We start from the raw sequence: 24,996 nt of genomic DNA, 5'->3' as shown, positions 1-24,996 counted from the left end.
AGAGGTGGGATTGTCATTAGCGACAGGGATATCCTTAGACACGTGGAGAAAACTAGAGGATGAGCCGCTACCAATGACAGAAACGTCACTGGGTGAGCTAGTAGGGATGACAGAGTCAATAACTGTGAACGAACTGTGATCAGAAACAGGAGAATTCTCCAGATGATTGTCACTAAGTGATGGTAGGATCCAACCGTCAACGGACTCGCCCTTATTATCAGGAACAGCACCATCAGCGCCAGCGCCCATCCCATCAGTTGAACTACGAGCGGTACCATCAACTTCGCCACTACATTTATCGTCATGGACGCTCTCACTCGCACCCACACATCCTCTCTCGCACTCTGTCTTACGACTGTTCCTCCGAGCCTCTGCTCCTTTGATCAGAACACTCCCCTCACTCTCTTCACTCTGTGCGTCACTGTGACCAGTCATGCAACCCTCACGCTCTGCCAATGTCATCCGGCCGCTCCCCGCTCGCTCTGCCGTGAGCCTGTCCCGCTTCTGATCCAACGCTGGGTCCGGCGGAGGTTCCGGCTCCGCCTCTGCGATCGCCGCGAGTTTTGGCTCTGTTGATGCAGATGACGAAGCTCCCGGCACGGCCATAGTCGGCGTTTCTGGCTCCGCCGATGCGATTGTCGATAGGTCTGGCTCTGCTAGTGGTGGTGAGCTGAAACGCCGTCTGCCCGTCCCCAATGGAGCACTCTCGAGGCAGGACCCCGCCAGCGGCCAGCGTGGCGGCGTGACTTCCTCCAGCTCCACTACGGGCGAGAGTCCGCCGCTGTAGCCCACCAGTGACGTCATCCGATAGCTGGCGGTCACCACTGACGTTAGAGTAGCACCGGCCGGAGAGCGGAGACGGCCGGAGGCGAGGCCCGGCCATACACGTCCCGCGGCACCGCGGGATGATCGCTCGTTGGTCCCGTAGCCGCGCCAGACCGCGCTCAGAGGTGTGTCTGAAACAGAGACCTGCGGCACTGATCATCAGGCAGGCACGCGGGGACCGTCACTGTGGAGACAAAGCGGGGATAGTGCTAGTATGGAACGGATGACAAGAGGCTCAAGTGTCATCAAATGTAGTGGTTCCCACTCTTAATTAGTTTGACTACAATAAAAGGAGGAATATCTAAGGCTAGTCTAAAAAAACGTCACCTAGGTTACACTCACTACTTGCACTAATTGTACACTAACTGACTACTGTGGTACAACGTAACAGCGGAGATTAGCGTCGCATGCATGCCATTGATGCGCTGACACCTACCGTCGTTTGGTCGAACAGGGAGTCGACGCAGCGAACCAGGAAACCTGGCGCGATCTGTCCCATCTCCCTGGATTTCCTGTACGATGATTCCATGCGGCGTATACCTGCTCTTCATCCCGGGTTACCAGCAAAACGGACAACCCAACAGCAAACAGAACACACCCCAGACAGGCCGGAGACGAGCAAGCAGACGGGCATCCCAAACAACCAAACACACACAATCCCAAATTAACCCAACCCGTATCTCTATCTACAATCAATCAGCTGGTAGCAATAGTTATATTAAACCAGATATCTGTAAAGGTCATCACGTCGCAGAAGTCGTGCAACAGTTGCGAATGAATGTATTGATTAAACAATAATACTGCACTGCGACGCTCTGTATCAATGTTGCGACGCTACGCGAAAAAGGCATCCAGACCGGGCTACTTCAGCTGATTTATTTACATATTTACATCTAAGTGACGAAACCAGGGCAACGGCCAGCGGTTAGGAGACCGACTAAGCATACAATCATTACAGTACCGAGCGAAAGAAGTTCATGCATTAGTGACTTTGATCGGGAAATATTAGTTTATATACTCGACATTCTTTCCAATTAACTTTAATGACAAAAGTAGAAAAGTAAAAACAAAAACAAACGAGATATCCAAAGTCACACGCTTGAGCCCAGATGATTGAAACGAGTGCAAGCTTTCAAACAGGCGAAATGATAAAAATAACAAATGATACCCTCACTACATTCGCAAGCACCAGGTATGTTTAAGACAATAGGTAGAAAAATCAGATGAAAAATAGCAGTTTCATGAAGTTGTTTCTGTTTTGTATGAGCACCACTGTAAAGGTTTATAAAAACGGGTCAGCCAGAGAACGACAATCACAATTCACCACTCCATTGGAAATGGGATGACAAGGCGAGGCATTTAGCCGCCAGTCTTCCAGTCACACAGGAAAGAATAGACCGCGGAGCTCCAGCGTCAGAAACACACCACAGGTCACAGCAGCAGCCGGAATGCCAGAAGTCCAGCCACTGGTGATCGGCCACACCCCAACGTCTGTTTATCCATGCTAAAACGGGTAGATATCGGATAGTAGTCCCTTCTTGTGTACACCAGCACACAGCAGTACCGGCCAGAGTGTCCCGTGCCGGCGCGTGTACCTGCGCTCTCCTCGCTACACGAACATGGCTGAGCAGCGAAGGCAGACGATCCGGGCGTCGGGAGAGTAGACCAGCCATGGCGCCGGACAGCAGCTATAGGCGGGACTTCGGCCCCGGCGCCGCCGGTCGGCCGCCTAGAACGGAGCCGGACCCGGTCAGCGACTCCGGCTCACCCGTCTGTCTGTCTGTCAGTCCGTCTGTCTGTCCGTACCCTTCTTCTTAGTAAAAACATCCCCACGGAACTTTAACACACCCACACACAGCCGGCCACAGAGCGCGTTAGCTTTATTATGCGTAAGCTATACATACGAGCCCCAAGCAAGTCGATTCGGGACGCCAGTATCCGGCTCATCTCCGGAATTTTCCAGACTTCTCTCGGGTCTCGAGGCGTCAGGTCCCGCAGACGGCTAACGCTACAACACTCCCCTGGGTGTGCGGGCAGGACCTCCGCCCAGCGGTTCGTCCCAGCGGCGACAGCCCGCCCCAAAGTATAAATACGGTCACTGTAAACAGCACACTCGGCGTCTGGGCCACGACGCTAAATCGATCTCTCTATATGTGCACAAGTCTCCCCCCTCTGTATGTCTGTGATCACTAACATCGCGTCAGCTCCCGGCCGGCCAGAACTGGGCAACCGACAGTCTATTGGAATAACAAAGTGCGGCCTCGCTCACACACCAACCAATACATACATTTATACAGCGGAAGTCGTCTCCGTCTAACACTGGGGGCTTCCAGTACTGCCCCGCCCACACTCGTCACATCACAGGTACCTTTCCTAGGCTCATCGCTCGGCCAACGTCGCCCTATCGGCAGCTACAGCCGGGACTGGGACGGGAGCGATACCCATAGCCGGCCGGATGATGCCGACTTATGTCTTATCGGTCCTTAAGCTCCTATGCCTGCGGTTCTCGCTACTGGGACCGTTCAGGGGTTCAGCACCGCTCCACTCGGAGAGAGCTTCGTTAGAAGTATGCTCAGGGGGTGTGAGGGGATGGGCTCAGTCAATGAGTCGTATGTTACGGCATAGCTGTCGGGACAGGACCCACTGCAAACCACGTTAGCTAGCGTGGAATCCCTTCGTCCAACACCACCAACAAAGCAGGACTGCGCGGTTCTATCACGGGATACGACGGCTCCGGTAAAATGCATGAAATCACGTACAGCACACACACCACCCTTCGCTGCGCTGTCATATGTCAGAGTTGCCATCTCTGGTACCGAGATTGCGACTCCGTCCGATTGGGAAGTTCGAACATTCTCTTTGGCCAATCTCCGTCTGACCGGCCTGTGGAGTCCGCTCGATATTACCACAGGACCGGTCGATCGGCAGGTCGGACGCTCCGAACCCGATCCCAGCGAAGCCCCTTCGGTACGTGTGCTCGTGTGTGGAAGACGGGCCGCCGCGCGGCGCTGTGCTGTCGCTCTGGTGCCGGTGAACTGAGCGCCGCTCAGGACCGTCCGTCCGGGCCGCTCACGTGGATACAGACCGAGTCGGTCGCCGCCGTCACCGGGCCCTGGAACAGTATACAGCCGGCCCGCGTCACCGGCGACCCGACAGCAGCGCTGTCCGTCGGAACCCAAACAACACGAAACAAAGCCCCCAGGCGGCACCCGGTAACACAACACGAACCCAAGCTCTAATAAACGCCCAACATAACACTGAATTGAGGCCCGACAAAAGACAACACAACAAAAAGAACAAAAACCCATGGTAACAGTACCCGAAAGCGACAAAACAAAATGAGCGATAACACAAAACCCAGCAATACAAACCTTTTCCTACGTTGAAATGACTATGACGTATGAGTGCCAATGCTGCATTTGTAGACGTGGATAGTTGTGACCTAAGCACATGAATGTGTGAGATGTTGTTACCGATTATCAAGTGTAGACTCAATGGAAACGAGGACTTCATTCGGAGATGGGAACGAAGAACCCCAGGAATTGTCAAGCTACGTCCAAACAGCCTCCTGGTTCGATACAGCATTAGTGTATTCACATTGACTACCTGGATACACGAGACGCGTGCGAATCACGGAATACAACGTCATCATCTGAACGACAGTAGCACCCGCTAACAACCCACGTATCACCGTCTGAGGCCCTACAACGGACACGCTCGCACGCGCTGTCACACACACTAACACACACGCCCACTCACACGGTCACTTCACCCGTGTGACGGCCGATCGGCCGGGCGCGCTGAATTCGCCGCTCAGGCGCCGGCGAGTGCGCCAGTCTAAGCTCGAGCAGTACGGAGAGAGATCAGTCCCCGAGCGAGAGTCGGCCGGCGGGCGGGCCGGCCCGGCGGCCACAGGGCCGGGTGCGGCCCCCCAGACGCACCGAGTCACAGGGGGGACGGGGGGGGGGGGAGAGACTACGGGATCGAGTAGAACAGGCCGAGACAGACAGACAGACAGACATGCACACAGAGCGGGCGGGCGGGGAGATATCACCGGCGCGGGGCAGACGGCACCCGGCAGCCGCAGTCACAGACGAGGGGCACGCAGACAGAGCACATGAACGACAGAGAGAGGGAGAGAGCGGGCGGACCGCCAGAGACTGACGGCCGCACGGAACGGCCGGAGGGTCAGGATACACCGAGAGACATGAGACCGACAGATACAGAGATAGAGACGCGATGGAAGCTAGCTGGCGCCGTCCGCGCCGCCGTTCGTTCAGAGTGTCTCAGTGCGGAGCGCAGCGGTGACCGGCCGGCCGGTGACGGCAGGTCAGCGAGCCGGGCGGTCCGCCCCGGTCTCCGGCGGCGGCGGCTGGCGGCGCAGGGGAGGCGGAGGGGCCGAGTCCGGCGGACGGCAGCGGCGGCGGCCCGACACAGCCGGTCGGCCGACGCCCAGTCGGACACCGCTGGCGCCGCCCGGCCCCGGCCGGTTTCACTGCAAACGGGCGCTCGTCACCGCCGGCCCCGGCACACGCAGACAGACACACACTCATGATGAATGAGCCAGCTTAGGGCTAATGAACACAGCCGACCGACGAGCAGTGAAGACGGATATTTCGTCGGTACTCGGTATTTCGCGAATGAGTACAGCACTACGTGAGCCCTGGCGCAAGATGCCAATACATGGCTAACATCCGATCGCAATTGATTGGCAAGTCGTTTACCATCCTATTATTTTACATTGGCAGTAGACAAAAATGCTGCACGGGAAAACCGCAGCTGCATAGAAAGCCGTATTCAGGCGTAAAGCCGCTTAGAATGTAATAGGACCAGAAGTTCATAGCAGGCACAAAATAATAATAACGGCCGTAGCATTTCAATGACGATGACAGCATAAATGCTGAAAAATTACATGCAGTAAACATAGGTAACTAAATTCAACAGAGCTAGGAATACATATCAATACAAATAGCGATACGTCCGCACACATGTCTCATGTCTCTACGAAGGCAACGTGCTACGTAGAGCAATATACTACGTGCTACTACATGGGCAATATACGACGAAGAACTCAACATCGCGACACATCATGCCAGGAATGACGCCGCAATTAGCATGCTGAGACACATTAAAGTAATTCATCATGCAGCTACAGCTGTTATGAACGAGGTATGAGAACAGGATTTATTCAGCGTCGTCATACGCGCATTTAGATGGCACACAACTAAGCAGGGATGTCGTTTAATTTCCCCGGAAGGCAGCCCACCTCCGGTATTTTAAATAAATCATTTTCCGTAGCATAAAGTGGCTTCTAAAATAGTTGTGGCAACATGCCAACACAGTGATAGCGTTGCCGCGGTGACAATCGAAGCATTATAAATCAATCGACGTGCTGGGTACGACGAAACAATAACGGAGCAACATATTACCTATCGGCCGACCGGCTCTCTCAAACCAGGAAAACAAAATAAATGATAAGAAATACTAACGAAAGAATAAATACGAAAATGCAGTCATCTAACAAAATGAGAAAAACTCACCAAGAATAAACATCTACTAATAGAGGCATGGAACAATGTCTCGGTGTTATTCCAAGACTGCGGCATCGGTACGCTGTTGCAAAAAAAAAAAACATAAATGTACCGACTTATAACATCTCGACAAAACATACAGGACGAATCATTACGCAAACTAAGGCATGCTAACGCGGGGCACTAGAACTCAGATGAGGCAAGGCCATGGGAATTCGGTAGGCATTCGGAAGGGAAAATGAAACTGAGCAAAGTGCATTATTGAAACAATATAATCAGGTGGCAGCGGTCGTGACTCGTGGTGTTGCGGTGGGCATAACGTACTTATATATATAAAAAAAAAAAAACATTACGAGGGTAAACACATAGTGTAAAATAAAGTGTCTGAACAACTGAAACACACAGAAAAGCGGACAGTGTATGTGCTCATCACAGGACACCCACACATTCACAAGCCGTGAGCATGCCAAAACTGCCCGTTCCCTCAGACCGGCTGGCTGGCAGGGCTGTACCAGAGCCTGGCCAGTGTCCGCCCACCCCCACACCACCCTCCTACCGTGGCGGGCCGGGTCGGACGAGACTCTCTGTCCGGGACTCACCATCTCCGTTTCTGTGTAGCCGCCGCCGGCCGGCCGGCCGCTCTCAGCGTTGTTCAGCTTTGTGTACGGCATGGTGTTGACGCCGCTGTCACGACTGGCGTGCAGGCTCTTCACCGGCGTCGTCGGACAGCCTGCCAACGGTAACGGCGGTGGGCGCGTCAGGGAAGGCATAAAGGGAACATAGGTATGCAGCGCGAGAGAGGTAAGAAGACGACTGATCTACTGTCTACTGTCGTAACTGCCTACTGTGTATATCGGCACGTGGTGCCGTGTTCGTCAAAAACCACAAGGCTGAACTACGTATACGAAACTAATGAACCACTGAGCTACGGCAGTAACAATCAAACTATTACGAAAATACCAAGAACCAACAGACCTCAGTTCCACAGTCTCCAAAAACTAAAAATCGCACCATGGACTCAGATACTCTTAGTCCGGGACCAACACATCAGCGAGATCTGTGCCCTCTCATCTCCCCCTCCACCTCCATCCCCCTCCCCCTCTCGTTCTCACCAATATCTCCGCTGCTGGAGCTCTCGGTGAAGCTCGGCGTGCCCTCTGTCCAGGTGGGAGTGCTGCCTTCCACAGACATGGGCGGTGTCCAGGTGACGTGCCGCAGCGGGCCGCCGGCCGCGCCGCCGCCGCCGCCGGCCGCCGGACCCGAGTCCACGCTCAGAGACGAACGTGAGTCGTTCCGCGCGTCCAGGTGGATGTCGGAGACGCTGTGGGTCGAGATGCGGGTGGGGAGACGGTATAAGTTGGTGGTTGTAGTGTAGAGACGCGGGGGGTAGAGAGGTGGGGCGAAAAGAATAGGTGAAAAGTGGGATAGCGGGAGGGTAAATGGGAAGCTGAATGCTGACCGAGGGTTACCATTTACGAGATAGAAGACGAGCATATGTGAAAAGGAGAAGTGGTCTAGCGGTAAATAACGAGGAAAGCGATGGGGAGGAATCGGGTGCAACAGCATCGGTGGTTTAGTCTAATATGATATCAAAATGTTGAACGCTGGGTATGACAGCCTACTATAGTATCGAGTATGAAAAACCTCATGATTGGACTTCACATGAAGGAAGGATGGTACTCATTCGAAGGGATTAACTGATCTATATGTGTTACTGATGTCGAAGCGCTAACTACGAACTATGCTTGGACAAGCGCGATTGAATGCGTCCCTGCATAACTTGGAGGTAAGAAACACGTGCGGCTAGTATGCTGACGAGTACAAATCAAACGGACGCACACAGGACGGACACAAATTCGACAGAACAATCTCCGGCAGGCTTTGTTAGTACATGGACCTGATGTTATGACAAATGTACGATGCGGCTGGCCAAACATTGCAGAGTTGTCCTGTAAACAAACAAATCACTCAAAACACGCGACTGGAAGGTCAGCTTCGCCTAGATGACGCCACCTCCTTGACTCACTAGAGGTAGTGGGTACTGTAGGTTTTCCATGACTGGACGGGGAGATCGCTTCTCTATTTACACCTACTGAAAAGGCTACGGGAGCGGATCAGGCTCAAAACGCAGAACCGGCGAACCAGTACATAAAAGTGGGAATTTTGAGTAGCTTTTGAAGTTGACATGAGGTGCAATATCCTTTAAACTGTTATATTCTATGATATATGTATTATGTAATATGAGCCAGTGATCTGGCGCAATAGATTGCACTGTCTTGTCGGTTCGGTGCTGTGAGTCCGACACTCCTCTCTGTGACGGGTTGTGCCTCCTGCGTTCGACAGTCGGTGCGGTACGGGGTCAGGTCGGGGTCAGGTCAGGTCAGCTTGGGGTCAGCTCAGGTCAGACCGCCGGGTACCTCACAGTCCTGTTCTCAGTGCGGCGCACCGCCACCACCGACACACTCAGGTGATGGACCGAGCGCTGGTACTGTTCCGAGCGCTGGTATCGCTCTGATCGCTGCACGGCAGTCACCACCGCCGGCCGCCGCCCGCTGTCGGCCACACGGCGACACAGACTGCTGAGCTGGCTGTGGTACGGTACGGTACGGTACCACAGGCACGCGCTGCTGCAGCGGTACACTTGTGCACACCTTCCCAGTACACTTATACACCAGCCCCGTACACTTGCAAATCCACCCGAACATCTCGTGCCCTCGCCACCACTTGACCGTACTCAGCAATAAAATGCCGCCCTTATCGGTTACAAAAATACAGGGGCAATGTAACAATGAAAACGCAAATGGCAAACGTGCACAGGACGCTGACCAGCACCGCATTCGGTTCACTCCATCAGCTGGCATTAGCTGTGTTATCTGCAAACTCGGGCATCACATTCGCACCTACACCGACTCAAAACCAAAACAAAATCGGTTATTTAAATCAAAACAAAAACCTCTCGAACCACGAGTGTCGTCTGAAACATCAATCAGCGTTCCTGTTAGCCTCAATTCACGCCGAGCTGCTGTTCTAAGTCGGTTAGTTCACGTCACGGCACACAGCACTCGACCAGTACCTGGTACCCGCACGGACCGCCTCCTCTGCGCGCCGGCGCATATTGGGGGCACTTAGCTCCGGGGTTCGCAGAACAGAAGGAAACCGAGCCAGATGGCGCTTATAGCCGACCAGCCTACCGGGCGGATAAGACGCACGACCACGTTAGGCACGCTAGATCAAAGGAAGGATTCCTGGTGCTATGAGCTCTATGGTTGGTGGACGGTGAAGGTGACGGTGCTTGTGACGGTAACACTGACAGTGATGGTGAGGGTGGCACAGTGACACTGACGGCGATTGTAGCGAAGACAGTAGAGGAGAGTGTAGACGGCCGGCCGCTGCGGGCCGCCCGTCAGTTTTGTAAGGATCAGCTCTGGCGCCGATGACAGCGACACTAACAGAACCCAGTGCGCGCCGGGTGTGCACGATCATCACGACCGACCCACGTATCTGAATCTCACCTGATGGAGTCTCCCTTGTCTCCGTCTGCGGTCGAGCCACTGATGGTGACCTGGGTGACGTGTCGAGACGAGGTGGTCTCCGGCTGGCTGACGCTGCTGGCCACACTCAGCTGCTGCTGCAGCGGCACCCCACCGCCGGACACTGCAGGGAGGGGCAGGAGTCAGAGGCAGGTCAGTACGGACAGCGCACAGGGGAGTGACCGACAGCTGGCTAGAGGGACCAGGGGTGTTTTACTAACAGGACACTGCGGAAAGATACAAGATTGTATGACACGGAAGCGGATGAACCAAAAATGAACACTATGGTTTAGTAAACCATACCACGTTAGGCGAAAGGGTTTGCAAGAGTTAGGGGGCAGATCAAGAATTGCTCTTTTGCCCATGTTCACATTTATCAGACTGTCGTGCCTAGGATGAAGAGCCTCCAAAGAAAAACATCCGCCCCTCGGCTGCGACGACGTTATGAAATACATCACTGTGGGGTGTGACGGCCGATCATATATCAAGGCTGATGTAGCGAGCACAGCTAACGGCGCCAGACGGCTTTATAATACTCGGACTGAGGAGCAGTCTGAGACTATTTACATCACATGATTTATAAACACAAAAACCCTATAAACTATGTCTAAGTTCAAAAATTCTGCAGGATCTATCAGCAAAGTAAAGAACAGAAGACTTGATAACTCAAGTGATGAGAATATACAACTCAATGAAAAAGGTGTACAACTCATCAGCTTCGTGTTTCTATTCACAAATCACTATTTTCACTAATTCCGAGGGCGTGGAAGTGGACAGCAGTGGAACACGATGCAGGCAGCAGCAGAACTGAAAAAGCAAACGAGAATAACCAATCCGAATTCATCGCTCATGTACAAACTCAGTCAGAAGGCCCCGGCCTGTGACCGGTACACCTAGACCGACTGACCGGCGGCCGGCCGGGTGTGAACTGAACGGGCAGGCGACATGCGGGCCGCGGCGGCCGGCGCTGTACTGAGCAGACAGACCGGACGGACCAGAGGTGTCGTCGGTCCGCCGCCGGACCACCAGAGCCGAGACTCTGCCGCATGCAGTCGGCCGCTCCTCGCCCTCGGCCGGCGAGACACGGCGGCGGCGAGTGACGGGGCGGGCCGGGCCGGGGCGGGGCGGGGAGGTCAGTACCGTGCCGTGCGCAGACGGGACAGACGGCCGGTAGAGAGGCCGTGGACGACACGCAAAGCAGCACGCCGGCCGGCCCGGCATGCCATGCGCGCCCGGACGGCGGCCAGCCGGCAAGAGGCCGCGGCGGAGACGGGACGGGACCGGACTCTGGTGACGACGCGCCGCTGCTCTCCGGGTCCGGCCGCCACCGCAGGTCTGACGAGAGGAGAGCAGGGAACAAAGGATGAGAGGAGAGGATATGAGAGATGACATCGGTGATTGAAGGAAGATATGAGTTTGAGAAGGAAGATGAGGATAAGACAAGATTATAGGATATATCAAAATGGCATAAAGACATAAAACGGCTCCAACAAGGACACCAAATAGGATTTGAGATATCAGTCGCATGAAATGAGTAATACATTATATTGATTGAAGCAATTTGAGTTCATGGAGGTGGGATGCTATGACTGTTTTTGATCTGAGGTCTTACAACTCTGTGAAGGACCGATCACGGGAGCCGGAGCGGGACGGGGTCGGACCTAGTCGCCGCTGGTCGCTCCAGGTCGTGTGCAGGTCTTCTCCGCGGTGTCGCGGGGACAGGAGCGGTTCAGGAGCGGCGCCCGGCGGCCGCACGGGCCGGAGCTCGGCCACCGGGCGGGGCGGGCGGTAGGGACGCGGCAGGCCGGCCAGACAGCAGCGGGCGTCGACCGGCGGCGGCGGCGGCGCACTACCTCTGCTGCGAGCGCCGACCAGCGGCAGCGACTGCGGCGAGCGCGGCGGCACGGGCGGCGGCTGCCGGCGCCGGCCTGACGGCGGCGACGGCCGCGGCCGATCCTGCAGCACGGCCGGCAGCGACACCTGGGCGGCGCCGGCCGCGCTGGGGGCGGGCGCGGGGCACGACGCGGGAGGGGTGCTGGGAGCAGCTCCTGAAACACGACACACACACACGTCCGCACCGCGTCAGCGCCCGCTATCTAGGCAGACCACCACCGGCACCGCCGACAGACTGTCGATAGAAATTCAGCCAGACAGACAGTGAGAAAAACGACAGAAGAAAGCCAGAGAGGAAAAAGAACATGGTGAGTGAGCAGGAAATGTAGTGATTCGATAACTGATTTGACTACACAAGTTGGGAAAGTGGCGATTTTAACCGAAAATAATCTTTACAGAAAATGCCAGGATACAATTACTGGATGCCAGACATGAATGATTCCAGGAAATAGAGTGAAAGATGAGAGAGCGAGCTCGATAGTCAGCTCACAACACCAACTGTGCGACAGAGCCAGCCGCTCGCGGATGCCACAGACCACATCTCAGACAGGAACGCGGCGCGCGCGGCGGAGCCAGCCACATGCCTCGGGAGGGGACAGAGGCAGAGGCAGAGGCCGGGGGAGGGTGACAGCCGATTAGCTACCCACCTGGCTTTGCGTCGCTGGTGGTCGTCGAGGGCTGTCCTGCAAGGGCAGCGGCAGCGTTAGTGAGACGCTCCCTACGGCACAGACCGCACTAGCACCGTCCCGACCACACAAACACACACGCAGAAACCCGGACTACAGCACAGTCGGAAAACCCGACAGAACAGCACCCCCACCACCGAAGAAGCGTTAGTGAAACTGAGGCCACGCCGCTTTGGACAGTCAGAAAACCCAACACCACATCACACCCACCACCGAAGAAGCGTTAGTCCCCGTAGCGGTTATCTGCCCCGATTAGACAGCACTTACTGCCGACGGCTGGCCTGCCGGGCTGCCGGGCCCGTCCCTCGGCCGGAACTTCTGACGACTCTTTGCGCTCGTTGTCTAGTGCTCGCATCCGCAGCGACTGACCTTTCCGCTTGGAAGGCGAGTGCCGCAGCGCTGCGGGCGTGGTGAACAGCGGTCAGCGCGGAGCACGCGGCGGAAGGGGCGGAGGGACACGGTATAGGGTAGGTGGCTCAGAGGGGCGTAAGAGGGGGACGATCAGCAATAATTGACACATCAGAACGCATCGAGAGCAGTTGCAAATGCTCGACAAAAATCTGCGGAAGAGCCAGGGCAAAAAACATCGTTCGACATATTTATAACCGATCGTAACATCATAATGAGGCGGAGCAGCAGTCCAAGCAGCAGGACAACAATCACAACTGTTACGTACCACCATACAACAAATAATCACCACTTCACTGACGGGCATCTTTAGGCAGCAATCTGCAGTTTGCATCCCCGCAGACCGGCCGAGCTCAGCTATGAGACTCAGCCAGTCCCGGGGTCGGCAGGCAGGGCGGTGGGGACACAGGCACGGGACGGCTACCCTCTATATCCGCGGCACTCTGACGCCGGCCGCGGACGCCAGGCGACATGCTGCCACCTCCGGCCTGCGCCGGCGGAAGCCATGCATTTGGCCGGCACTGTGAGCCGGCGCGCGCTGCGAGCCACGGTCCCTGAGACCGGGCCCCGATCGGGCAGGCAATTGAGCTGTTCGGCGGTCCCGCTGGCTGGCTGGCGGCCAGCAGCGGAGCCCAGGCGCCACGGGCCGCGCCGTGCCGGCACTGGCCGGACAGCTGGTAGAGCATCCCACCTAAACGCATTCTCTCCGCTGTCCCTACCATTCCGGCAGTCGCACCCTACTGTGATCTACCCTCTGGTGTCGCCCTCCCAGAGACCTGCGTAGTGCCGAAAGACGAGTCTGTCAGGGTAGCAGGCACGGCCAGAAGCCCGACATTCAGCCACGGGGGCAGTGCACACTACAGCTAACACCGAGTCACTAAACGGCTAGCGGGGCAGAGCAGGAAGAGCGACAGAGAAAGAGTGAGTGAGGGAAGAGAGAGGGAGCGCCCGGCGCGTCCGTACCCATGTAACTGGACACGAGAGTGCGGAACTTGCGGTGGTTGCCCTGAATGCCGTCCACTGCGTCCGCAGAAGACAGCGGGCGACAGAGAGAAGACAAACGGGGCGCCAAACGGGTCGTGTTAGTGCGGACGCTCTGTGTTGGGGCGCCGGGGACGGGGCGGGGCGGGGCGCTACGGCTGGCGGCGGCTCTCCACTACCCGAGCCGCGCGGATCACTCACAGACGGGGCGGGGCGGGCACGGCGCCGGCCGCGCCCGCCCCCAGTCACACACGGGAGTTACGGCAACACCCCGCCTCCCTCCCGCCACCCACGTCACACACAGACACAGTCAGACCGTACGGTAAAAACTGCGGAAACGACAGAACAGTGAAGTCTGCGCTGCGCCGCCACCCGGTCCTCTGCGCTCTCACGGAGGAGAGAAGCGGAGGCCGGAGAGAGGGGCGGCGCCCGTACAGCGAGAGACACTGCGGGTTCAGCAAGAGACGGCCGCGGCCGCGGTGTGCCGAAGCGAGACTGCGGTGCCGAAGACGCGGGGACTGCGGTCACAAACACAAGTGGCATACTCACGCGAGGGTATCTTCTGGAACACCGTCTTGCCCATGAAGTCGGTGAAGCGTTTGGCGTAGAAGTCGGGTCGGTGGACGGAGATGGTGTTACCGTCGTGCACCATCGACTTGAACGTGTGCTCGAGCCGCTTCTTCATCCGGTACGACTGCAGGATGTCTATGATTCCCAGGAAGAGCAGCAGCCGCTCGCCGCGCGAGTTTCGCGCAGGGATGCCTCCCGGTCTGTCGGGTTAGACACAGGGTCAGCCATCAGCCATTTGATGGAGGAGTGTCGAGTGTGGGGGGGGGGGGGCGGGGCTGCGGATCTGGAAATCTTAGCTGGTCTTGATTTATGGCATCGGCCAATACAATGACCGCTGTAAAATGGCACGTCCAGACAATACATATATGGCCTGAAATAGTGCTCTATTAACCCAGTAGAACGGCGAATCGACAGAACAAACACACCCAACGAACAAAACAAGCTGACGTCATTTCGCGGCAGACAAGTGAAGAGGAGTAAATGCATTAATTATGTATTATTAGGCAAAACGTCGACCGGAAAATTCAAGCTCCACCCAACCTGAACTCCAAGCCAGGTTATGTTCTCTCCACGAAAATCCATTTCATTTCCATTTCATTGATCTGTTCCGTCATCATCCGCCATAAACTTTCCGTAGGATCGGGACGCGTGCATTATGTGTCCCAAACATCGTGCATTATGTGTCCCAAACATCGTGCATTATGTGCCCCAAACATCGTGTCCGTGGGCTGTGAATCATCCCGAGCCGTGCGCTGTATTCGTGCCAGTCCCAGAAACACGGCCTACCGACGGTCAGCACAATATGGCATCCGTGCGTGAGTAATGTGTCAGCAGCGGCGGCAGGAGCGCCGCGAGACTGCACGGGGCTCAGTCGGCCGGAGGAAAACACAGGCCGATACGGAAATCAACACCGCGCGGGGGAGGCGAGGAGAGCCCACTCCAAACGGCCCGCTCAGCTGCTCTGTCCACTCCCGGCCTCTGCCCTATCAGCTGACTCACCGACATTGACATACAGCCGAGCCCCTCCCAGCCTCTGACCATCACGAAGGGTCGCCGCCGCGGCGCGGTCCGCCCCTCCCCATCCCCCTCCCGTCGCATGTCCAGCGCCACCCGGCCTGGCCTCCCCCTCTCCCTGTAACCATACCCTCTCCCCCGCTGACTCACGGCACGTCCTGCTGGTCGTCGATCGGCTCAGACTCGGCCTGGATGCTCTCCATCGCCGTGCTGTGAGCCACCAGACGGTGGCGGTTGATACTCCGCGACCGACTCAGGCTCGGGCCGTCGGCCGCGTCACCGTCCGGCTCCGCAGACTCAGCCTGCTAACAGACGCACGCAAATGCGCGTTAACACACTCGCACAAACGTTAAACGAAGAGGAAACCACGCACTCACACGCACATACACTCGCCAACAGACCAGTTCGGGTCAGCTGATGTCGGATAGCGGTCGGTCGCTGCAAATTCCGACAGTGTAACGCTAGCCACATAGGGTTGACTAGCCGGTCAATATCGTTCGCCTGTTGCTTTCGGTGCAATTGGCTCGAAAACGCCCGGGTTTGTTTTGACGTTTGTTTTACGTTCAGTGACACGAAATACGGCCGGCATTGTTAAGTACCTAATGCGAATGAAATGCGTTCACAGCAGCTGTCAAGGGTTGGTTTGCTTATGAGTTTGCCATTGGGCATTGATCATGAATTAGATTCACGGGAATTTAACATCGACCTTTCAAGCGTAGTTACGTAACTAGGCGCCAATGCATATGCGATGCGCTAATCCAGATATACGATTCAGCCTGCACGAAGCGTCTACTTACTGTCCGCTCTTTGGCAGCGATATCCAGGTTGTGAACGCCCACCAGCAAACTGTAGTCCATGATCTGGAAACTCTCCAGCACCTAGACGGGGGAGAGAGAAGGAAGGGCTTAATCAGGGAAGAAAAATACGCTCCAACACAACACGAAACTGCTCACACAGCCGAGCTCCATCTCCCTGCAAAACACAGACTTATGTGACACAAATGTAGGCCAACTATTAACATTATGATATTCGCTAAACAGTTACCAGCAGGACAAAACAGGAAACTCGGAGCTGTCCGTAGACTCACCCGGACGTCGTTCTGCATGGTGTGCATCAGCGCAGTGTACGTGGTTGCCTCCAGCATCAGACCCTCGGGATGGTGCTCCATAAAGTCCAAGTCCTTGAACGTCGGAGAGCTCTTGGCTCGCTCATGTTTGTTGGCCTGCATGGGGATAAGAGATTATGGTCAGTGATGATCGTGGTATGGGTGTGCAAAGTCAACACAGCCACAGCCTGCCAAACAGTACTTAGTTTCATTCCAGACATCAATCGGGTAAATTCATCGACAAATAGTGTGCACGGTTTCGCACCTTTCGTTTGTATGTGGAGCCCTTCAAGTCATAGCGCTGGTGCATTTTGATAGATGACGGCAGCAAGTTGTTCATGACCACCAGGCGAATGTTCTTCGAGTTGCACTGATAGCAGTACAGGCCGAAGAACTTTGGTAGCAACGTTCGCGGGTTCTGGTTGAGGTTCTGTAAACAAAAATATCGGTGTTAGCTCTACCCTACGACTGTCAAGCACATAATTCGTCGTGAAATAATCCTAGTCATAGCCCCGCGATACGCACAGAGTTGCCTCGCTGCAATGAATCTTATCGGGTTATCAGCAACGCTAGCACGCCGTACACATGAACTAAGACTAATAAAAGTGTAAGCAACGACCAATGCAAGGGTAACACCCGGTCGAGAATCGAGAGCAGGGACCCGCGCGGAGTCGAAGGGGGAAAGGACGACGCCGGCAGCGACTGACCATGAAGTAGGCGGGCAGCAGCTTGAGCAGCAGCTCGCCCTCCTTGTGCTGCACCGTCTTCACAATGAACTCGTCGTCCAGTGTCAGGTAGAAGATGCTGCCCGACGCGCCGGCGTTGGCCAGCTCGCGCAGGGGTTCGTTGCACATTGAAACCTGTGAAACGGACGGCACCAGTCACAAACCGGCTTAGGTTAAGACTGTAACGTTTTAATGGTCTGGTTTCGTAGCAAGTCACCTAGCCTAAGATCATGCATCATAATAAAGATCACTGATACTTAATGTGCACCAAATAACCTCTAGAACTCTACCATTACCCTATCTACCAATCAAACAGGGACAGGTAAGCATATGATCTACGCAAATAAGCTTAAAATTTACCGGCATGGTCAATTTGCATCTCAAATATGAGATAGCAAGCAAATACCCTAAGCAAATGACCTCAACAGATAGCCGATATAAGTGTTTATGATACCTTCATGAACAACCACACAGTTGACATGTAAGGATCTTTTTTCCTGTCCGCTTCGCGCAATCTCACCAGAAAGTCGTCGGGCCTGATTCCGAACAGAGTTCGGAAGTACTTGAAGCCGATAGTGGCGTATATTTTGAACCGGAAATCCGTGTAGTGGTGGGCCGGCGTGTGCTGGCTGCCCTGACTGGGAAAGGTGACCGTCTCTATCGTGTAGAAGTCGTTCAGGAGGACGTCTCGGCGCGGCCGGGACGCCTCGGAGCCGAGCGCGTACGAGATGCCCAACTGGATCGCCCCCATGATGGTGGTGGTTTGAATCTGACGGCGGCGCAGGTCGGGGCGTCAGGGAAACGATACGCGAGAATGCGTGGGTACATGGGGAAGGGTAATCGATTCTGGTGAGATAAAGTCGGTGGCGAATGAGCTTACAATTTAAAACATCGTAAAATTGTGGACGAACGAATATCAACCAACATAGCCTTGGAAACGAAAATTTAAGAAAAATTCAGGCTAATGCTGACATCAAAGTTAGCAACCATACAGCTTTCCAATTTCAAGCGGAGTACTTCTCCATCCATATTTCCAAAAAAGGTTATCCTCATGTTCCGTTCGCCATCACGATACAGGTGTGTCATCTGTCATCTGTCTTTCGCCGCTGCCTGCTGCAGCCTGGCGGTCCCGTCACTCTCCAGCCGCTCCTGGGCCGTACCTTTTTATACGTGACCTCTCCCTCTCGCACGCGTCGGTGGCCCAGCTTCTGTTTGTCGGCCTTATTCCGTGTGGACTGGCGTCTGGCGTCGGAGGGCGAGCCGGGACTGGGCGGACCATCGCCCTCCGGTGCCGAGGCGGCCGACAGCGCCACAGCCATGGCTGTCTGGCCGGCCAGCTGGGCCGCTGTGATCTGTGCGACAGAGACACGGGAGTCAGAGCACTGCAGAGGGACCTAAAAATAGGTATAGCTAGCGGGAAGGACAACAAAAGAGATGGACGGCATGACTGTACTTATGTGAGACGACCACGTAAGTAAAGTCAAGGAGGACACATTGTATACTAAACACTATTTGACGAGCAAAAGCTAAGTCTATACATCATCACTTCAGCGAGCAGGCACATATTCACGCGAGTCGCGACGCGGCCCATGCTAATACGCACTCTTGATAAGTGGGATGGCCTTGACTCATCAGTTTTGTGAGCTTGATAAACAAAGCCTAGCAAGGACACGCCCTGTGTTACACAACGTTTGATAACATTCAACAGGAGCAAGGACCAAACAGTTGTGCAAGGGCACCATGGGGCCGCGCAGTGCCATGCAGTGCGGTGGTCACCGTCGCTGACCGCGGTAATCCTATTCATATCCACCAATTTGTCTACCGGTCAATCGGGGCTGGCCCGAGGGGACGAAACAGGGACGGTTAGACAAAACGAGGGGCTCTCCACAGACTACAGAGGGAGGGGGCTGCTGACGGGGGGGGGGGGGGGTAAGGCTGGCGAATGCTGCTCGGCGACGGTGCCCTAATGGTGCCGCTCCTAGGGGCGGTCCCGCCGCTCTTTAGGATCGGGGCGGGGCTGCTGACGCGGGCGGGACTCACATCGAGCGCGGGCGGCGCCTTGTTGAGGTTGCCGCGACTGTCTCGCGGAGCGGCGGAGTCGCCGATGGCTCCTCCGGCCGCCGGAACCTCGGCAGCACCATTCTGCTCCGCCATCGGCCGCTCTGGAGAACACGCACACACACGCGTACGATCAGTTAGGTCAGCACATATTGTCGGCACATATTCGTGGGCAAATACCAAATACCAATTTATTCAGGCAAATCCACTCATAGTGGCCATTCCTTGCCATCAGTCAAGTTGTGAAATGCAGTGATATAAAGACATTCACACTTTCCATATGCACATAAACTAAAACGGGCATAAAAACTAAACTAAGACAAAAATGACGACGACAGCAATTAACTAGCAGTAAAACACGCATTCCTATGTTTCCTTCGTGCTGATAACCCGCTTGAGAGCGTGATTAAAATTGGCGACTGTCATCGTACGCATTTCCACTGGGAGGGCATTGTACAGTATCGGTCCACGAAATATGCAGTGATAACGTAACAGATGGGGACAGACAGAACATGCCTATAGCCCGTTGGGAGAGAACAGTAGTAGGTATAGGTTTCGTTAACACCAGGTTCGATTGGACGAAATTTAGCAAAATCGATAAATCATTCCACGAAACCATCTCATCACTATCGACACATAAAAAGCAAAAGGGACACCATGCCTTCAAAGAATATAGGAAGCTTTCATCTGATATTTAACCATCCATAAGACCGACTATCACCGGGCCAAACAAAGCCGATGCCAAAATATATCACGTTCCAGCCAGCCGGGCGGCCGCCGCCGCAGTTCAAAGCAGAAGGGGGCGGTTACGCCGACAGACGAGCGGCGGCCGACGCTGGACTGGCTTCCGGTACTCCGCCGCCCCCCCCCCCCCCCGCCCCCCTCGGCCGGCGGCCAAACAAGACCAGAAGCCCCGGTCCGGTGGCCCAGCCGGACGGCGTGACGTCACGGGGACTCCTCACCCAGTCACGGCCGTTACGCGGCGCGGCCGGCCGGCGTGACGCGACCAGCGAAAAGCCCGCGTCACGTCACACTCAGCCCGGTCGCCACGGGAATTGCGTAACGGGGGACGTCCGTGCCGACAGTGACTGGTCCCCGATCGTCTCGGCTCGCTCTCTCCCCGTTCCCCGCAATATCCCGCAAAGAATCTGACTGGCATCACCGCAACCCTGTGCCGCTGCTGCTCGTAATTCTGAGAGCGCTGAGACAAGAAAGAAGTGCAGGGGGACTTGTGGATGGCATGCTGTGGGAAGGAAACAGTTCATGCGATTAGCCTTGAGCTCACTGTTGATGTATTCAATATCCATGGCCAAATTTGTGGACAGGTCTGCAGTCTGCTACTGGATAGATAGACCAGTCATGGTGTAATGGGTTGAGAGAACGAACAGTCACTGATGTCTTAAATATGAAAGTGATTCCAATCACAGCTAAATGACTTAGCGCTTGAAATGGGATTTATAGTAACAAAGTTACTTATCTGAAATGAAAGAAATTGATGATTATGAATCATTGCCTATGGACTCTATCTAAGTCCTAGCTGAATAACTACAGCTAACCAGAATATATACAGAAATTTTCAATTATTAGGTAATGGCTAGATAAAGTTAACTGCATGTGCTTCCAAAACCATACAAAAGCCACTTGCAATTGACTGTTCCTGCTAACAGAATGCTAGTTATTTTTATGGGTTTACTCAAACATTTCAAAACTTTCAATTATGTTTTTTCCCACATTTCATATCATAATCAGCTCATAATCTACTAGTACTATAAACTGGCCAGAAATGTTGGCAATGTGGGATGAAAAAGAAATATATTAATGTATGGGTACCGTAAAACGGGGTGTTAAACGCAGTTCACACTTGACCGTCAGTCTGTCGGTGTCGGGCCCGTCACCGTCGACCTGACGGCCTGCAGCCCGTCGAACGAAAGTTGAGATTTGGTAGCTCCCATTGGCTGCCATATATTGTGACAGAAATGGCGCACCATTTTCGAGATTGACGCAGATGGGGGAAGGGGATGGGGAGGCCGAGAGGTTAAAATATTATTTGAATTACAGAAATAAAATACCACGCATTTACATTTTTATGTCAAATATTGCTGAAATTTTATTTAAATGAAAGACACATAGGTTCGCTGATTTAAATCAGGGATCGAATCTCAAAATATCGTGCCGTAATAAACACTTTCATCTAAAAAATGGATGGAAATTGGTATTAATACTCTTAAAAATGCATATAAGCTTAATGCTGCATGAGAACGTTCCTTTTCCTCTTCCTCCAACACGCAGATATTCAAACCGACGGGCCCGTCACCGTCAAAAGTTGAACATTGCTGAACTTTCCAAAGCGACGGCCGTCAGGTCCGGCGCCGGCGCAGTCAGCTGTTGCCGACCGTCAAACGCTGCCGGTTCACACATGCCCGTCGACCTGACGGCCGTCGCTCCGTCAGATTCGGCCGTTTTGACGGTGTCGGGCCCGTCACCGGCAGACCTTACGGGCAAGTGTGAACTGCGTTTTAAGGGACAGTTTTGAGGTGTTTTGTTATATAACTCAAGAAGGGTTGGAGATAGAAGCATCAAATTGTCAGCATTTTATGTGGAATTTGGTGCTTTACATGCCTGCCACATTAAAGTTTTTATGATTTATACCTGCATATTATTTTTTATTATTTTTCATCACTGTCTCTTAGCACCCCAATGTGGGGTGTTAAGGGACACCTATATTATTCCAAGAAATGGTCATCAATTGCCCACAATTGGGGTGTGGAAGGGCACACAATTTATTTATTGAAATGTTTTGCATATTCTGTCACAAAACAAGTCAGGTTCATTCACCACTAATGACCTTTTTAGCCAATTATGTGTAATGCAGTTTACGCTTGTGGAAAATGTGCTAATTATAAGGTAAACAGGACCAAAAAGTAATCTTCTGTCATCAATAAAAACCCATGTTGAAGCTAGTCACTTGTCATTATGTTGCCCTCTTTGTTTTAGCCTTTTTATGATGACATTACATTTACCTACATCAGTCTCCATTGACCCATCATTGTAAAAGAGAATGTTGAGATGTTTTGTTACATAACTTAAGATGTGTTAGAGATAAAAGCATGAACTTGCCAGCATTTTATGTGGAATTTGGTGTTTTCCATGCCTACTTAATCAAATTATATTAATATAATATTTTTTATTTTTTCTTCCCTGTCCCTTAGCACCCCACATCCACCTCAAAATATGCATGTATCCGGAAAAGAGGAAGAGGATGATGAATGAATGGGTGAATTTGCACAAGTTTTTCAGGAAACATGTGCAATACATGTGACAATACACCTATGCATTCATTTTCCCTGTACACCCACTAGTTTATGTGGTACACACAGAGTTTTGGAGATGTTTCAATTTTGTGAAAATGTAGCATGATTTTCAAATCCATTTTTGAACCAAATCACTTGCATGAAAAACCATACCATTTTCTCCTATGGTCAAGAGCAAAACAGTGTCAACTACCACACTGAAGTTTTTATTGAACCTTCTCAAATTAGGAAGTTAATATGACTCAAAGTTTTTCCCATGCAACTGTCCCTTAACACCCCACTGTCCATTAACACCCCATTTTACGGTACCTACCTACATCTGGTACCCAAAACTAAGATCAAAGGTGAAAGCAAGTTCTTTGCCATTCATATGTATTTGCCTTATAATCAGAAGGCCCACTGCCTATCAACCTCGCCCACAAGCAGCACAGAATCCTGTGATACAATGTGCTGCAATGGTAGATGTAGGTGAAGGTGTACCCTTTGCATCAGTACCACCTGGTTTTGTTCAAATTTTACTTTTACTTTTACTGTTCGGTTGCATTACTTTCCATTGTTTTTTTTTTTAGATAGGATTTCCACAAGAGGACAGGATTAGGTAGGGTGGAATGGATCTTGCCCAAATGCTTCTTTTACATTAAAGGGGCCCTCCCACCTTAACATTAGATTTGAGTTGAGATAGCCAAAATGGGGTCCCTGGCTCACAATTACCGGTTTCGGCACTCACAACATCGAGAAATGCCTTAAATCGGAAATATTGAATTTCAAAATTGCAGCATTTTGATTCAGAGGGGCTAATGCATAGGAATACCCCTCTGAATGTGTGACGTCAGCGCAGATATCTAATGATTTTTAAATGTTTGACTAAAACATTTTGTAGCACGCGGTGGTATATGCTGCTTTGCACGCAAGAAGTGCCGCACTTTCAGCTGCCAAACTATTGCTTCCAAATAAAGTCGCTAGGAACAGCGGAGATCCCAAAAAGTAAACAAAAGTAAAGGTCTAATATCTTGAAAACCGGTGAATATTTTTCGGTGAAATTTGGTAGATATTCGTTTTTGCTCTTTCTGAACCGAGCGACATCCCTTTCATGCCAATTCATAAACTTTTTTGAAGGTGGGAGGGTCCCTTTAATGACTGAGACAGATCCATATGCAGGGAGCTTCATATGGATAGATCTTTCCAGTCAGGCATTGGTTGTCTTCCATTCTCACTTGTTCAACTACCCTGTTTGGGGTTTCCTTGGTCTGAGAGTACCTATCCAATAAACAGAGGAATAGAGAGAAGGTTAGGAACCTGCATGGAAAGAGCTTGACCAGTGGATGACAACCAAATCACTTGAGAAATATAGCCTGCAAGTCACCAAGTATCAACAGATGAACCAAGAAACACATAAAAATACAAACAGCAATATCATTTCAGTTAGTAGCACAGTATCCAGTAGACATTCAAAGGAACATTAATTCAGTAATTTATGCACTCAGGATTGAAGCATGCATTTTAAAACTATAAGGAAGTATACAACTAAGAGGTCAAAGTGTACTTAAACAATACTATGGTACACAGTCAGAATACACCACTCTGAAACAGTTGTATAAAAAACAGCATGCTAAAACCCTGATCATTAGACAAACCTGAGGGGTGTTCACGGGCACCGCACACTGCTGCGTGCGGTGTGTGCGGTGCGTCCAGCAGGCGTGGGGGTAGGGGATGGGTAGGCGGCTCTGACGTCACGGCTGCGTGCGGTGGACGGGGCCAGTCCCGACCGGCCACAGCGATCGCTGTGTGCGGTGACGGAAGGCTGACGTAGGGACGCAGTGGGCGGAGCTTCGAGGCTGTGTGCGGTCCGACCGCACACAGGGTCCGTGAACAGCCCTCTGAACTTCCCAGGAATGACAGCGGCCAGTAGGTACAATAGTTGCGTCCAACCGCAAAATGTCAAATGACTAACATTTATTCAGGTTTCAAGTGATCATCTTATTTTCATTTGGGATGAAACTCAAAGAATCATTGATAAAACTCCCGATACCAATACAAAGGCATAAATATGTTAATAATATATGGGGAAAACGCTAAACCATTAGTCAGCTTTCCACACCTCATCAAACACTTACCACGGCTTCCTTTGTTAACTTTCCAGCATACAAAAAGTTTCCTTGAATTTCCAGTTCTTAAAAATTGTTCCTGCCTGAGCTTGCAATAAAACAACAACAGAAATCTATAAATTCGACACCGATTACAATTATCGGAAATTCACCCAGGGCGGAAACTCGCGCAACAAATTGTCGCAGTTTGTGACCTTTGACGTGATATGGTAGCAAATAACCCTTACCTCATCAAAAAAGAAAACTTCACTCTC

At 52.8% G+C, this 24,996-nt stretch overlaps 1 protein-coding gene across 14 annotated transcripts; it reads right to left on the bottom strand.

Annotated features, from left to right (window-relative positions):
* Window positions 1-2,688: 2,688 nt before the first annotated feature.
* On the bottom strand, window positions 2,689-24,943 carry LOC122390752 (phosphatidylinositol 4-phosphate 5-kinase type-1 alpha-like). Of its 14 annotated transcripts, none has more exons than XM_043383993.1 (18): window positions 24,752-24,905; window positions 19,309-19,430; window positions 18,429-18,620; window positions 17,789-18,037; window positions 17,251-17,403; window positions 16,809-16,973; window positions 16,526-16,660; window positions 16,236-16,316; window positions 15,589-15,743; window positions 14,404-14,624; window positions 13,837-13,893; window positions 12,733-12,864; window positions 12,427-12,462; window positions 9,869-10,010; window positions 9,430-9,543; window positions 7,469-7,677; window positions 6,956-7,086; window positions 2,689-3,937 (listed from the first exon to the last, which is right to left on the bottom strand). In XM_043383993.1, exons 2-18 carry the CDS (start codon window positions 19,420-19,422, stop codon window positions 3,872-3,874), a joined length of 2,352 nt encoding a protein of 783 aa, XP_043239928.1. In that variant the 5' UTR covers window positions 19,423-19,430; window positions 24,752-24,905; the 3' UTR covers window positions 2,689-3,871. The 14 variants fall into 14 exon arrangements, with proteins under 14 accessions (XP_043239928.1, XP_043239929.1, XP_043239935.1 ...); XM_043383994.1 differs by having other exon boundaries at window positions 15,589-15,740; XM_043383997.1 differs by lacking the exon at window positions 2,689-3,937 and adding an exon at window positions 4,397-5,320.
* Between the last annotated feature and the right edge of the window lie 53 nt (window positions 24,944-24,996).

Source organism: Amphibalanus amphitrite, unplaced genomic scaffold, assembly GCF_019059575.1.
Source record: "Amphibalanus amphitrite isolate SeventyFive unplaced genomic scaffold, NRLGWU_Aamphi_draft 000407F_arrow, whole genome shotgun sequence".
In the NCBI taxonomy this organism is placed as follows: domain Eukaryota; kingdom Metazoa; phylum Arthropoda; class Thecostraca; order Balanomorpha; family Balanidae; genus Amphibalanus; species Amphibalanus amphitrite.
The sequence above is the reverse complement of the archived record's forward strand: the minus strand, read 5'-3'. Positions and strand labels throughout refer to the sequence as shown.

Bases quoted from the DNA above. Each gene is read 5' to 3' on its own strand.
- LOC122390752 (XM_043383993.1), bottom strand. From the start codon at position 19,422: ATGGCGGAGCAGAATGGTGCTGCCGAGGTTCCGGCGGCCGGAGGAGCC. The intron at 15,744-16,235 runs GTAAGTAGACGC...TGCGTCTGTTAG, and splicing joins TCGCTGCCAAAGAGCGGACA to CAGGCTGAGTCTGCGGAGCC. The intron at 10,011-12,426 runs GTGGGTAGCTAA...CCCTCCCTGCAG, and splicing joins CACCAGCGACGCAAAGCCAG to TGTCCGGCGGTGGGGTGCCG.